The sequence below is a fragment of the Rana temporaria genome, chromosome 3, assembly GCF_905171775.1.
Source record: "Rana temporaria chromosome 3, aRanTem1.1, whole genome shotgun sequence".
Classification (NCBI taxonomy): domain Eukaryota; kingdom Metazoa; phylum Chordata; class Amphibia; order Anura; family Ranidae; genus Rana; species Rana temporaria.
In genome coordinates, this window is record NC_053491.1 from 181186056 (window position 1) to 181199808 (window position 13753).

At 41.4% G+C, this 13753-nt stretch overlaps 1 protein-coding gene across 1 annotated transcript in view; it reads right to left on the reverse strand.

The window, feature by feature from the left end:
- Positions 1-2998: 2998 nt before the first annotated feature.
- Positions 2999-13753, reverse strand: part of LRIG3 (leucine rich repeats and immunoglobulin like domains 3) — a 42289-nt gene continuing 31534 nt past the window's right edge. Inside the window, exons 13-19 of the mRNA XM_040343922.1 lie at positions 13016-13336; positions 12641-12922; positions 11953-12405; positions 9357-9512; positions 6900-7043; positions 6531-6803; positions 2999-3579 (exon numbers count right to left, since the gene is read on the reverse strand). Of these exons, the coding sequence (XP_040199856.1) occupies positions 3347-3579; positions 6531-6803; positions 6900-7043; positions 9357-9512; positions 11953-12405; positions 12641-12922; positions 13016-13336 (1862 nt within the window). The 3' untranslated portion in view covers positions 2999-3346. The remainder of the gene's footprint in view (positions 3580-6530; positions 6804-6899; positions 7044-9356; positions 9513-11952; positions 12406-12640; positions 12923-13015; positions 13337-13753) is intronic.

Genomic DNA, 13753 nt, shown 5'->3' on the forward strand with positions numbered 1-13753 from the left:
TTAGCATGAATCAGCATTTCATTAAATGAGGTTTCATGATGCATTGTTTATTTTTTTAGGGGAGGAAATGTCTGGCTATCACTCCATATCCATTTCCTTTGAAATGTGCCTAGGAGAGGCTAAAGAATGAAAATGAAGACACTTGAAGAAGGCAGGTATTCTTCTTTATAGAAGCTATAAATGAAAGTTATGATTTATTTTGATCAAACCCGATGACCCTGTGTCTATTGGGTCTGTATATTTAACCGATGTTGCAACATGGGTATTAGTCTGCACATCCTCTAGCATCCTTTTAAAGACAGTCTATTTAGTGCAGTGTGTAACTGTGTACCAGATGGTTGCCCACCAGCATTAAGAGGTTGACATTTATTAAAAATAAGCGCTCTGGATAGGTCAAAACCATCAGCCAACCATCTCTGCTGCCTCAGAATAAATACACCACCAACACTACCAAGTAGCTACTAAGGATAAAATATAATTTATAGTCTGAAACACCTCCCTAAGAGCCGGTTCACACTGGGGCGACTTGCCATCCGACTTCATGTCGCCTCAAGTTGTCCCAAGTCGCATTGTAGAGAAAAACAATGGAAGTGAATGGGAGCAGTGTTAATACACACGACTCAAGGCGATCCGACTTCAGAAAAGGTTCCTGTACTACTTCAATCCGACTTGTAGGCGATTTGTACCCATTGATTTCAATGGAAGTCGCCTCAGAAGTCGGATCACTGTCTTATCTGAAGCTACTTTCCAGGAAGATAACATACATTTCTCAGGCAAATCTCTCCTGCCCCCCTCCCTCTCCCAGAGCTGATTGTTGTTTTATTGGCCACTGGAAAGTCTCCTGTCCTGGAGACGACTTCAAGTCGGGTTGTAAATCGCCCCAGATCGCCCTGTGGTTCATGTTCAAGTCGTGTCGGAGTCGCCTCTGAAAGTCGCGCTGGAAGTCGTGTAGCCCTAGTGTGAACCGGCTCTTACCTACCCACCATTCTGAAACAACTCTATAGATATTCTTTTACCTACCCACCATGACTGTGCCAATCTCTAAAGGTACTTTGGCCCTTCAATTTTAATCAACTTCATTCTTCAACTTTTATGCATAATTTTGAACTATAGAAATAAGTTGAATTCAACTTCCTTGAAAGGAGGCGAAAGGGAGTATTAGCAAGCACCCTCTGCCACCATCACGCACATAAAAAAACAACAACCATAAAGTGGTAGTAAACTCTGTACTACCACTTGTACCTACAAGTAAGCCTTTAATAAGGCTTACCTGTAGGTATTGTGAATATCTCCTAAACTTGCACAGTTTAGGAGATATTCAGAGCGTATGGAGCCGATGAAATCATCAGCGCATTCGCTCTTAAGGTCCGGCTTACAATGCTGGACCTTTAGAGCCAGTGCCGGAAACGGCAGCTCCCATGCGCATGTGTGGGAGTGACACCATCACGCCCCCGACCACTCATGTAGCCGGAGGCCGCGAACCCGGAAGGAAGACCAGGGGAAGAGGTCAGCCCTCTCAGCGGTAACATCGCTGCCCTGAAGGTCTTAATTCTAAGGTAGGTTTCTCAAAATGTGCTAGTATGCAATGCATACTAGCACATTATGACATTGCCTTGAAGGAATTTTTTTTCCTCTAAGCACCAACGGTTTACAACTGCTTTAAACTGTCAGGCCGCGTACACACGATCAGTCCATCTGATGAGAACGGTCCGAAGGTCTGTCGTACGTACACACCATCAGTTAAAAAAACGATCGTGTCAGAACGCGGTGACGTAAAACACAACGACGTGCTGAAAAAAAAACGAAGTTTAATGCTTCCAAGCATGCATCAACTTGATTCTGAGCATGCGCGGCTTTTTAACCAATGGTTTTCCATACTAACGATCGGTTTTGACCTATCGGTTACCAGTCCATCGGTTCAATTTTAAAGCAAGTTCTAAAATTTTTGACCGAAGGATAACTGACCGATGGGGCCTACACACGATCGGTTTGGACCGATGAAAAGGTCCTTCAGTCCGTTTTCATCAGTTTTGACCGACCGTGTGTACGCGGCCTCATAGGCTATGGCCTCTTTGCACTAAGACTGCTTTCACACTGATCAGTTTTTTTCTGTTTTTTTTTTATTATTAAAAAAAGCAGAAGAAAAAACACATCACCAATAAATTCTATGGAACTCTTCACAAAGATCAGTCCCAGGTTCGTTTTTTAAAGTCCTGCTTGTTGCAATTTTGGTGCGGTAAAAAAAAAAACACCATAAAAAAAAAAAACACTCCTCCCCACTGAACGAAAACCACATAAAAAAATGCATCACAAATGCACCCACAGTTGCGTTAAGTCACATGTCCTTTTTTCAAAGGTGCACGATGAACGGGAAACGTGGCAAAAATGCATATGCGCTTTTACTGCATTTTTGCAATGGAGCAGTGTGAAAGTAGCTTTTTGCACATTGTTGGGTGTTTTTCAGTCAGTGTCATCGGGCCCAAAAAAATTTAAATAATAATTTGAGTGGACACCAGTGCACTGGGAGGTAAGTGCATTTCGTGCTTGTCATTGAAAATGAATGGCAATGCACCGCAGCATGCATATAGGTTGCTGTACTGAGCATTAACACATATTAGAATGTTCATTAACATGGAGCACTACTAGCGTGCAATAGGTTAAGTGGCGCTTAGAGTAAAGTATTCAATAATTACATTTCTAAACATAAAAAGAAGAGGTGGAATTCAAAAGGGATAAAACGAGGAGAGCAAAAATTATACTGCTTAAAACGGTTATATGCATTATTCATGGTAAACATATCTAGACCTTCACTTGCGCACAAAAAAAAAAAAAGAAGCTGAAAAACACAGTTCCAATTGTGGAATGGGTACTGCTTATGATTGATTTCATCTGTATTTCTGATTTGTACAGCTCCACATTCTCCTGCGGCACTATAAGCAAATGGGTCTCATTACATGCATATTTTGTATATTTAGTAGAACAGAGTCACTTATGAAAATTACTTAAGAAACCTGTTGCCATATTTTATTCAACATATTGTGCAAATGTACAATACTTGTTATAATTCATTAGCAATAGCTTTTCCATTAAAAAAAAAAAACAATCTCATTATAAAAATACAAAATATTTATATCAATATTTACACTTTTTAAATTACGCTTTTCATTTTTATAAAAATTGCATGTTAATGCAAATATTTTCTTTCAGATGTATCTTCTGAAATTTCATTTTAGAGCCTTGGCATTCAAGCATGTGATAATAAGTGTCTTTTTTTCTCCTTTGGATAAAGTAGCTGAGGTAGCACGTTGATGTCTTTGGCTTAAAGAATGTAAATAGTGCAACTCTGCTATGTGTCCATGTCATAGCTGTAAAATATAGAAGTCCTGTGATTTTCTAGGTGGTTTGGTTTATGTAACATATTTCCTGGTTCATCAGGTAAAACAGTCTTTGTTGACTCTTCTTTATCACACTCAAATGGTATATCCAATGACGAGTTAGAATCACTCAGGGAAGAGACATAATCCACTGTGTGCAGAAAGGAATCTTGGGGGGGCTTCCATATAGATTTTCCAAATGTGCCTGTAAATAAAGAAAAATAATTGCTATTAATGCACTGATCTTAGCCAAATTACATTACCATATATACATGCATACCCCACTTTTAAGTACACAATGGCACCAGAGCATATATGTAAAACGAAAATGTACTTAAAGTGAAACAATACCCTTTTTCACTTCTAGGGTGTAGTGGGGGATCAGGGGGTTGTAGTTGAGGTCTCATGGGCTGTAGTGGGGGTGTCAGGGGCACACTAGAACAAGGCAGGCTATGCTCTCTGAGCTTCAGTTCCTTCTATTGTGGCTGCAAAATGTCTGTACAGTACTTGTGAGGCCCTTTACATAAACTCACGGGTATGTCCTTACTCGTAAGTGTATGTAAAGTGAGTGTACTTAAAGCGGGGTATGCCTGTACTTGAGTATAAGCCGACCCGAATATAAGCCGAGGCACCTAATTTTATCACAAACAAATGGGAAAACGTATTGACTTGAGTATAAGCCTAGGGTTTCCATCTGCATGCCTCACTCACTGTGCCTCACTGTGTCCATGTGCATGCCTCACTGTGCCCATGCCTGTGTCCATGCCTCACTGTGCCCATGCCTCACTGTGTCCATGAGTAGACTGACGTTTAACATGGGAGTCTATGGGAAGGGTGCCTGGCTTTGAAAAATTGGTCCTCCCCAGCCAACAAACTTGCACACTTGTAGAGGAGAAATGGGGCTACATGTGTGCCAAGTTCCGGGTCCAGGGGACCTACGACCGGCCGGTACCGGGTCCCCAAAGTTACTGGAGAAATGACTGTTTAACATGGGAGTCTATGGAAGGGGTGCCCGGCTTTGAAAAATTGGTGCTCCCCGGCCGTGGGTCCCCCAACAACAAACTTGCACACTTGTAGAGGAAGAGTGGGGCTACATGTGTGCCAAGTTTGGGGTCCAGGGAACCTACGGCCGACCGGTACCGGGTCCCTAAAGTCCGGGAGATTAGGCGCAAAAAGGTGACTCGAGTATAAGTCGAGGGGGGCATTTTCAGCACAAAAAAATGTGCTGAAAAACTCAGCTTATACTCGAGTATATACAGTACATTTTTTATTTAAAATGTTCATTGTTCAATAACCTCACTGCCATAACCAAGGCCACCAAGGACTAGGTGTGATGAGAAGATGTCAGCTTCTAGACAATGACTGCCAGTTGTACATCTCCAGCAATAATACATTTGTAAAATATTTTTCCACTAAATATGTAACTCAATTTAACCTGCAATAATAGGTCAGAATTCTAATATACTGTCTCAGAATATCAACTACTCTGACCTATTGTCACCAATCGTGAACTATTTCAGAACTCCAGGGCTCACTTGCACCAAGCAGAGTAAATATGTGACATGAGCAAGGTACTTTGACAATTTATGACATAGCGATTGCGCTCTTAGGAATTTGTCAGTATTTAAAATGAAAATTTGGAAAACAGTCCATAAAATAGAGTAGGACCAAGTACAATTTATTCCGAAGAATAAGAGTGTATATTTCACTTGTGGGTTGAAAAAAACAAAAAAAATTGGTCCCAACTCCAAAGTGTTAGAGCAATTTTGAAAAAGGAAATATGAGAACACAGGATGTGGAAGTCAAGCACAGATTGAAGCCACATGCATGCAGTGCATAACACTGAACAAAAAAGTTACATGTGCTGTTGCCATTTTCTGTAACTGGGAAAGTGGTGTGCCAACATTGCTAATTCTGCATAAACATACCCAAATGATATGCAGGCAACTATTGGTTTTAAAAATGTAAAAACAGATTATATCTTATACATAACTAAAAAAAAAAATTATGTATATAAAAAAAAAAAATAGATCAATCAAAATTAAGGGGCAGATCCACAAAAGAATTACGCTGGCGTATCTATTGATACGCCGGCGTAATTTTAAATTTCCTGCGTCGTATCTTTGTTTTGTATCCACAAAACAAGATACAACGGCATCTCGGGTCGATCCGACAGGCGTACATCTTAGTACGCCGTCGGATCTAAGATGCAATTTTTCGGCGGCCGCTAGGTGGCGTTTCCATCGAATTCCGCGTCGAGTATGCAAATTAGCTAGTTACGGCGATCCATGAACGTACGTCCGGCCGGTGCATTTTTTTTTACGTCGTTTGCGTTCAGCTTTTTCCGGCCTATAGTAAAAGCTACTGTTATGAGGCGTACTGAATGTTAAGTATGGCCGTCGTTCCCGAGTAGAAATTAATTTTTTTTACATCGTTTGCATAAGTCGTTCGCGAATAGGGATTTGCGTAGAATGACGTCACCGTCGGAAGCATTGGCTTGTTCCGGGTTAATTTTGAGCATGCGCACTGGGATACCCCCATGGACGGCGCATGCGCAGTTTAAAAAAACATTGTTTACGTTGGGTCACGACGTATTTACATAAAACACGCCCCCATCACAGAGATTTGAATGCCGCGCCATTACGCCGCCAAAGATACACTACGCCGCCGTAACTCACGGCGCAAATTCTTTGAGGATTCGAGAAAAAAAAAGGTAAGTTACGGCGGCGTAGTGTATCTTAGATACGCTACGCCCGGCACAATAATGCGCCGATGTACGTGGATTTACCCCTAAATTGTTAAATTATAGTATAAAATTTGTCAGCAACCAACAGATGTATACTTTGCATATATAAATTAACTGCTATTGTTTACTTACAAAGTTATTATCGGGTCAATACTTATTATTGAAACATATTTTACGCCTTTCTAAACACGCAAATAGAAAAGGAGGATATATTTTCTTTTAATCATATGCATATTGTACGTTCAATTAATTTAGAGCTTCTGGGAACTTAAAAGCCATAAAAAAATTGTAGTCATCGAAAAAAGGTAGGCTATAGGCAAACAAACTGCCATGGGTCCCTAATAAAACAATATACTACAGCTAACAAACAAAAAAAAAGCATAAATAACAAATAACACCACCACACTCACCCATATAGGAATTCTTTTCAGGACTGTTCTTCTGCACATAAAGATCCGTCTCAGATTCTATCCTTGCTCTGTTCTCTTCAGACTTGTTGCAGACAGTGCCAGGAAAGGAGTTAACCAGAGGAGGATATGTTCCATGAATATCTGTTCTTGTGATGAAATAATCATCATCATCTTCGGCATCATCTTGTTGTACATATAACCTGAAGTCCTTTTGTTTTAAGTAATCCTGTTCGTATGCGTTTAAGTTGACCAGTTTCTGATCGAGACTGTATCCTTTTTTTACGGAAAAAATAAATAAATAAAACAAATATTAACTTAGGCCCAGCTCTGTATAAACATACCACTATGTGATGTAGTAAGTAAACTAACCTGAGTGATAGGTCTCACATGTATCCTGGTTGTAGGCATTTCCTTTCAGGTACAATGAACTCTGGGGCCCCATGTAGTTAAACAATAGTGGATCAGCCACAGCCTCTAAATCTGGTTCACTTCCATTATCCAATTGGCAAACACCTTAAAAAAGAAAAAATATGACAGAAATTCATAAATACGGTATATATATTTCTATGGGTGTGCAAGTTAGGATTAGCTATGATCAATCATAAAAGCCTTTATTAACCACTTAAGCCCCGGACCATTTTGTTGCTAAATGCCCAGGCCAGGTTTTGCGATTCGGCACTGCGTCGATTTAACAGACAATTGCGCGGTCGTGCGACGTAGCTCCCAAACAAAATTGGCGTCCTTTTTTTCCCCACAAATAGAGCTTTCTTTTGGTGGTATTTGATCACCTCTACGATTTTTATTTTTTGCGCTATAAACAAAAATAGCGCGACAATTTTGAAAAAAATGCAATATTTTTTACTTTTTGCTATAATAAATATCCCCCAAAAACATATATAACATTTTTTTTCCCTCAGTTTAGGCCGATACGTATTCTTCTACCTATTTTTGGTAAAAAAAATAATCGCAATAAGCGTTTATCGATTGTTTTGCGCAAAATTTATAGCGTTTACAAAATAGGGGATAGTTTTATTGCATTTTTATTAATTATTTTTTTTTTACTACTAATGGCGGCGATCAGCGATTTTGTTCGTGACTGCGACATTATGGCGGACACTTCGGACAATTTTGACACATTTTTGGGACCATTGTCATTTTCACAGCAAAAAATGCATTTAAATTGCATTGTTTATTGTGAAAATGACAGTTGCAGTTTGGGAGTTAACCACAGGGGGCGCTGTAGGAGTTAGGGTTTACCTAGTGTGTGTTTACAACTGATGGGGGTGTAGCTGTAGGACTGACGTCATCGATCGAGTCTCCCAATAAAAGGGATCACTTGATCGATGCAGCCGCCACAGTGAAGCACGGGGAAGCCGTGTTTACATACGGCTCTCCCCGTTCTTCAGCTCCAGGGAGCGATCGCTATAAACGAATAGCCGCGCCGTCGTCCCGGATCGCTCCCCACGGGTTACCGACCGCCGCATGTACCGGGGGGGGGGGGGGTCCCGACCCGCGGAAAGGCGGGGACGTACATGTACGCCCATATGCCTGTACGTGCCATTCTGTGGACATACATGTACATGCGGCGGGCGTTAACCAGTTAATATGATAGAAGGTCTGTTTGTGCTGCCAATTAAATCTGTATGCACGAAGCTTGATGTTTTCCACAGAGCAATACAGACTGCTCTTTTAATTCGCTGATAATCATGATTCAGATTGTTAAGTGACAAACAGAAAGCAAGACCAACATAATTAATATTTCATAACCCTAAATGCTACCAGTAAATTTGGCCATGGATGACAGTTTATTAATGACTTATGCCGGTTTTCCCGACCAAAGTTCTCCTGGCAGTTTTCCTGTCGGGAAAACCGGCCGTGTGTACAGGGTAAAGGGGACCGAGACGGTTTTCGGTTTTCCCGGCGGTCTTTTGACCATCAGGGAAATCGATCGTGTGTACTAGGCATCACCATATGCAGGTGTATAAGCACTTCTTGTATGGAAGCATAAAGAAAAGTCTTCCTGTTTCACACATTAAACCATATACAACGGCCCAGAATCTCGCCAGGAAAAAAACGTAGTTTTTCCTGACGAGATTCTTGGGCAAGATTCTCTTGCCGGGCGAGTGTACACACGGGCCATTCAAAAGAACCGCCGTTCTTTTGAATGGCACGAACGCGATGACGTCATCAATTACGACAAGCATGCACTCGTCACATTTGATGCCGTCGCCACCATCTTGCTACACCCTACCTATGTCTTGGAAGCTATCGCGCATGCGTCTAAGTCATTTTGAGCATGCGCAAGTTTCCACAGCGACAGGTAAGTATACACACGTTTGGGTTTCTCGGCAGGAAAGCACTGCTGAGAATCATGACAAGAAAATAGAGAGCAGGTTCTCTATTTTTCTCGTCGAGATTCTGGGCAGTTTTCTTGACGAGAAACCTCAAAGCCTCGTACACACGCACGGTTTACTCTGCAAGAAAGCCCTGCCAGCTGTTTTCTTGCTGATTCTTGCAGAGAAAACCATGCGTGTGTACGAGGCTTTAGTGCTTTAACACTTATTTAATGGAAGAAGTTGGGAACTTTGTGGTCATAGGAAAGACTGTATACGTGACCTAATTAAAAACCCAGTTCAGAATCCCTGCTGGAATATATTATAGTGCCTAAACATTTTATAAAGACCTTGGAGATTGGCAATGAATTAGCAAATCAGAAGCTTGTCCACCAACACAGTTTTCTAGGTTAAAAATACAGCTTCAAATTGTTCAAAATTATTAGTAAAACGAAGGAAACAAGAAGAATAAAAACATTGGCACATATCCTACCATTGGCATTCCTTTGCTGCAAGAAATATCCACTCATAGAGGAAGAAATAAAATGATGGCTTCCGTGTTCAGAAAGGATGTATCCATCTTGTCTCTCCGCTAGTGTCCCCTGTGAGGACAAATAGCTGGGTGTGTCCACAGGTAGGTTGGTTTCATCTGTGAATATTAATAAAAAAATATATATGATTGGCATGCTAAAACTTGAAATCGATCCATAACATGTATTAAAAAGAAAATAGAACTCCGGTATAATGGAAATCAAAAGCAGTCAATTACTATCAAACCACTAATCAATGTACCCAACTTTCTGTGCAGTAGGTGAACAGTTAATATGCAGTGCTGAACCTGGCTTCATTAAAAAAAAAAAAAGTACATCAGACAAAGACCTATACTAGAGCTATTTTCTACCATGATGCATTTTTGAAAACCGTAGTTTCTGCAAATGTCATCTGCATGTGCTTGACAGAGACACGGAAACAACAAAAAAATTCCTTACACACACATTAGGTATGAGATCTATAGTCAAGATGTAAACGGCCTTCCAAATCTCTTACATTTTTCAAAAAGATCGAACATATGAACACGAATCAAGGAATATGTACTGAGCAAGGTGCTCCCAACCTGTCAAATGGGGCTGGTGTCATAACTATCAAGAGTTTTTTTTTCTTTTTTAATATATATAAAAAAAAAAAAATTCAGGGCTCCCAGGCAGCACTGAAGCCTTGACCAAAGAGGAAGCACACCGCACAGGTGCAAAGGCAGATCAAAGGTGCAGACCTCGTCTCACCACCATAGAAGACCAACAAAACAAAGAATTGGTGGCACACTGGAACTCCAAATTAGCTTGGTCTTTATTGTCACAATAGATTAGACAAACACAGGGCAGCAGTTGACGCGTTTCACAAGCGATAGCTTGCTCGTTCACAACAGCACTGGGGTCTCATATGCTTAAAGCAAAGCCAAACACAGACACACCATAGTAACCACTTTAACATTTTAGGTCTCCAAAGGACAGGACTACTTTAAAAAAGCTACCGTATACACTAGAGTATAAGCCAAGTTTTTCAGCACATTATTTTGTGCAGAAAATGCCCTCCTCGGCTTATACTTCACCTTTTTGCGCCTGATCTCCCAGACTTTGGGGACGCGGTACTGGCCGGCCGTAGGTACCCTGAACCTGGCACACATGTAGCCCCACTCTTCCTCTACAAGTGTGCAAAGCCGGGAACCCCTTCCATAGACTCCCATGTTAAACGTCAGTCTAGTCATGGACACAGTGAGGCATGGTCAGTGAGGTATGGTCACAGTGAGGCATGGGCACAGTGAGACATGCACATGGACACAGTGAGGCATGGACACAGTGAGGCATACACATGGACACAGTGAGGCATGGACACAGTGAGGCATGCACATGGACACAGTGAGGCATGCACATGGACACAGTGAGGCAAAGTGAGGCACAGTGAGGCATGCAGATGGACACCCTAGGCTTATACTCGGTTCAATAAGTTTTCCCAGTTTTTTGTGGTAAAATTAGGTGCCTCAGCTTATATTTGGTCGGCTTATACTCGAGTATATACGGTATATTAAGCTCCAGATTAAAGTGGAAATAAGCCCCCCTAATGTTTTCAGATAAGGAAGCTGCCATCTTGGCCTGTGTTTAATCTTCAACTGCCATGATGCTGCGCATGTAATCAGTCATGACACCAGCCATTGGATGGGTTTGACAGTTTGGTTGAGAGCACAACCAATGTGACTGTTAGGCCCTGTACACACGAGGAGAGATGTCCGATGAAATCGGTCCACGGACCGTTTTCATCGGACATGTCTCCTGGGATATTTTGGTCTGATGTGTGTACACACCATCAGACCAAAATCCCCGCGGACAGAGAACGCGGTGACGTGGCGGTGGCGGTGACGCGGCGATGTGCGCAAACCAGGAAGTTCAATGCTTCTACGCATGCGTCGAATCAATTTGACGCATGCGCGGGATTTCGGTCCGCTGGTTAGACGTACTAACCAGCGGACATGTCCGACGGACAGGTTTCCAGCGGACAAGTTTCTAAGCATGCTAAGAAACTTTTGTCCGCTGGAAAACGGTCCGATAGGCCGTACACACGACCGAACATGTCCGATGAAACTGGTCCGCGGACCAGTTTCATCGGACATGTTCGGTCGTGTGTACGGGGCCTAACATTCCCACCATCTGCTCTAAATGTAACTGTTTTTTAAAACTGTTAAATCAATGATTTTAAGTAGAGAGGTCATCAGCTCTAAAGGGAAGTACAAGCATTTTAATATTTCTGCTACATAAAACAACGCTGGTTAGTTTCACTTTAAGTGACCTTCTCATTATTAGAGTTAAAGCCTTTTTAAGAAATGTGTGCACTTCTGTATTTTTGCTTTGCGGTACAAAGTCAGACTGTCATGAGCATAGACAAGCTCTTTAAAAACCATACTGGTGGCTTGCCAGATGAAGCTTATATTGTAACATATGTTTTCCAAATTTGTTTGGCACAGTTACATGGCAATCTGATTAACCAAAATTGAAAAGTAATGTTTTTTCTTTCCTGCCTTGCTCTGCTATTGTACCCACCTGTGTTAGTGACACTGCAATCCTCATTCCTTCTCCTTGTGTGGTATATGATGACCACCCAGACAAGGGAGGTTCCCACCACACAGCAAACCACTGCTATTATTACAACACCAACTGTGGTCCATCCATCATCGTCCAATGACGGGGTGGCATTTGCAGGGGAATCGCACGTTGGGTTGGGAACGACTGAAAGATGAATATTGCCTCTCTCCGTTCCAAGGATATTGGACATTTCGCAAGTATATTTTCCAGCGTCTGCAAAATCTGTATCCACTAAAATTAGAAGTTGGTTTCCAGCAGCAAAGAAATGTCTCTCTGTTACAACCAATGGACTATCATCCTTCGTCCAGTTTACTTTTGGAGTGGGATTTCCACCTGCGATGCACTGCAGAACTGTGGTTTCTCCCTTCGATACAGTACGATCCACGAGCGGGCGCAGAAATGACGGTGTTTCTGAATTGACAAAAAGGATAAATGCATTATAATACATGATACTTGCATGTACAGACATTTTAACTGGGTTTTTTATTTTATTATTTTATTTGCTTTTCATGGTTTATTTTTAGCTAGAACCTTAGCGTTATAAAAAAGGACCTTTATCTTATTTTCTAAAGGCAATTTTAAAAGATGGATCTTAAACATGTATTATACAAGCAGATACTGATACGAGTGTGTTTAAAACACTTACCTAAAACCGTGAGTGTAGCATTAGCTGAAATGCTTCCTGCACTGTTCTGGGCTGTACAACTGTACACTCCAGTGTCCCCGACTTTTGCATTCACAATAAAGAACACATCATCTTCTGGCATAACATGCATCCGCCTCTCACGAGCTGCAGGAAAGTCCGTGCCACCGTTTTTCTGCCAAGCAATCTGAGGTGTTGGATGCCCAACCGCGGCACATTCCAGGCGAGCTGTTGATCCAGCCCGAATGGTGAGGTCTATAGGCATCTTCATAAATGAAGGAAGCACTGCAAAAGTAAAAAAATAATAATCAAACATTTTAGCCAACACTAGAACTATATTTGCCCAACACAACATAAAAAAAAAAAACTGATGCTTACTGTTCACAGTTAGTTTGGCTTTAACAGAGTACGAGGTTCCAAAGTGATTAGAAATGACGCATTGATATTTTCCTTCGCCGTCAAACTCCACATCACGCAATCTCAGGATAGACGTGTACTCCATTACTTCCCCACCTTGTGCCCGCAGGTGAGCATAATTTTCCATCTCAGCATCATGCAACAGCTCATTGTCTTTCTTCCATGAGAATGTCATTGGGGAGTCACTGCTACTGGCTGCCGAACATATAAAACTCACATTGGAGCCTCTTATTGCAGATTGTGTTTCAGGCTGAACAGTGATCTGTGGCTTTGGAAAGTCATCTGTAGGTATGGAAAAGAAAAAAGAAAAAAATACAGAGATTAAATTAAGCAAATATAGTTCAACAGTACTGCATAATCTCTGGATAAAATGTACACAGTAGTATAAAGTATTACATTCACTTCAAGCTATAATTGAATTATGGGGCTCAAGGTACTGCTAATGGCCTGTGATAGGGAACGGGTAAATCGCAGTGGACATTAATGAAAGTCTGAAGGAAGATATCAAATTATTTTATAAAATAAATATATATTTACTAGGGCTGCAGAAATTAACGATTAATTCCTTGATTAATTTCTTTGATCGATCAAAATATTTTTGATCAAATACGAGATCCGCGGATTGAGCACTGCGGGCTCGCCCATAGGAAAGGCCGCGGCTTCGGCCTAGCTCGGGAGCCGTGGCCATCTTGGTACACC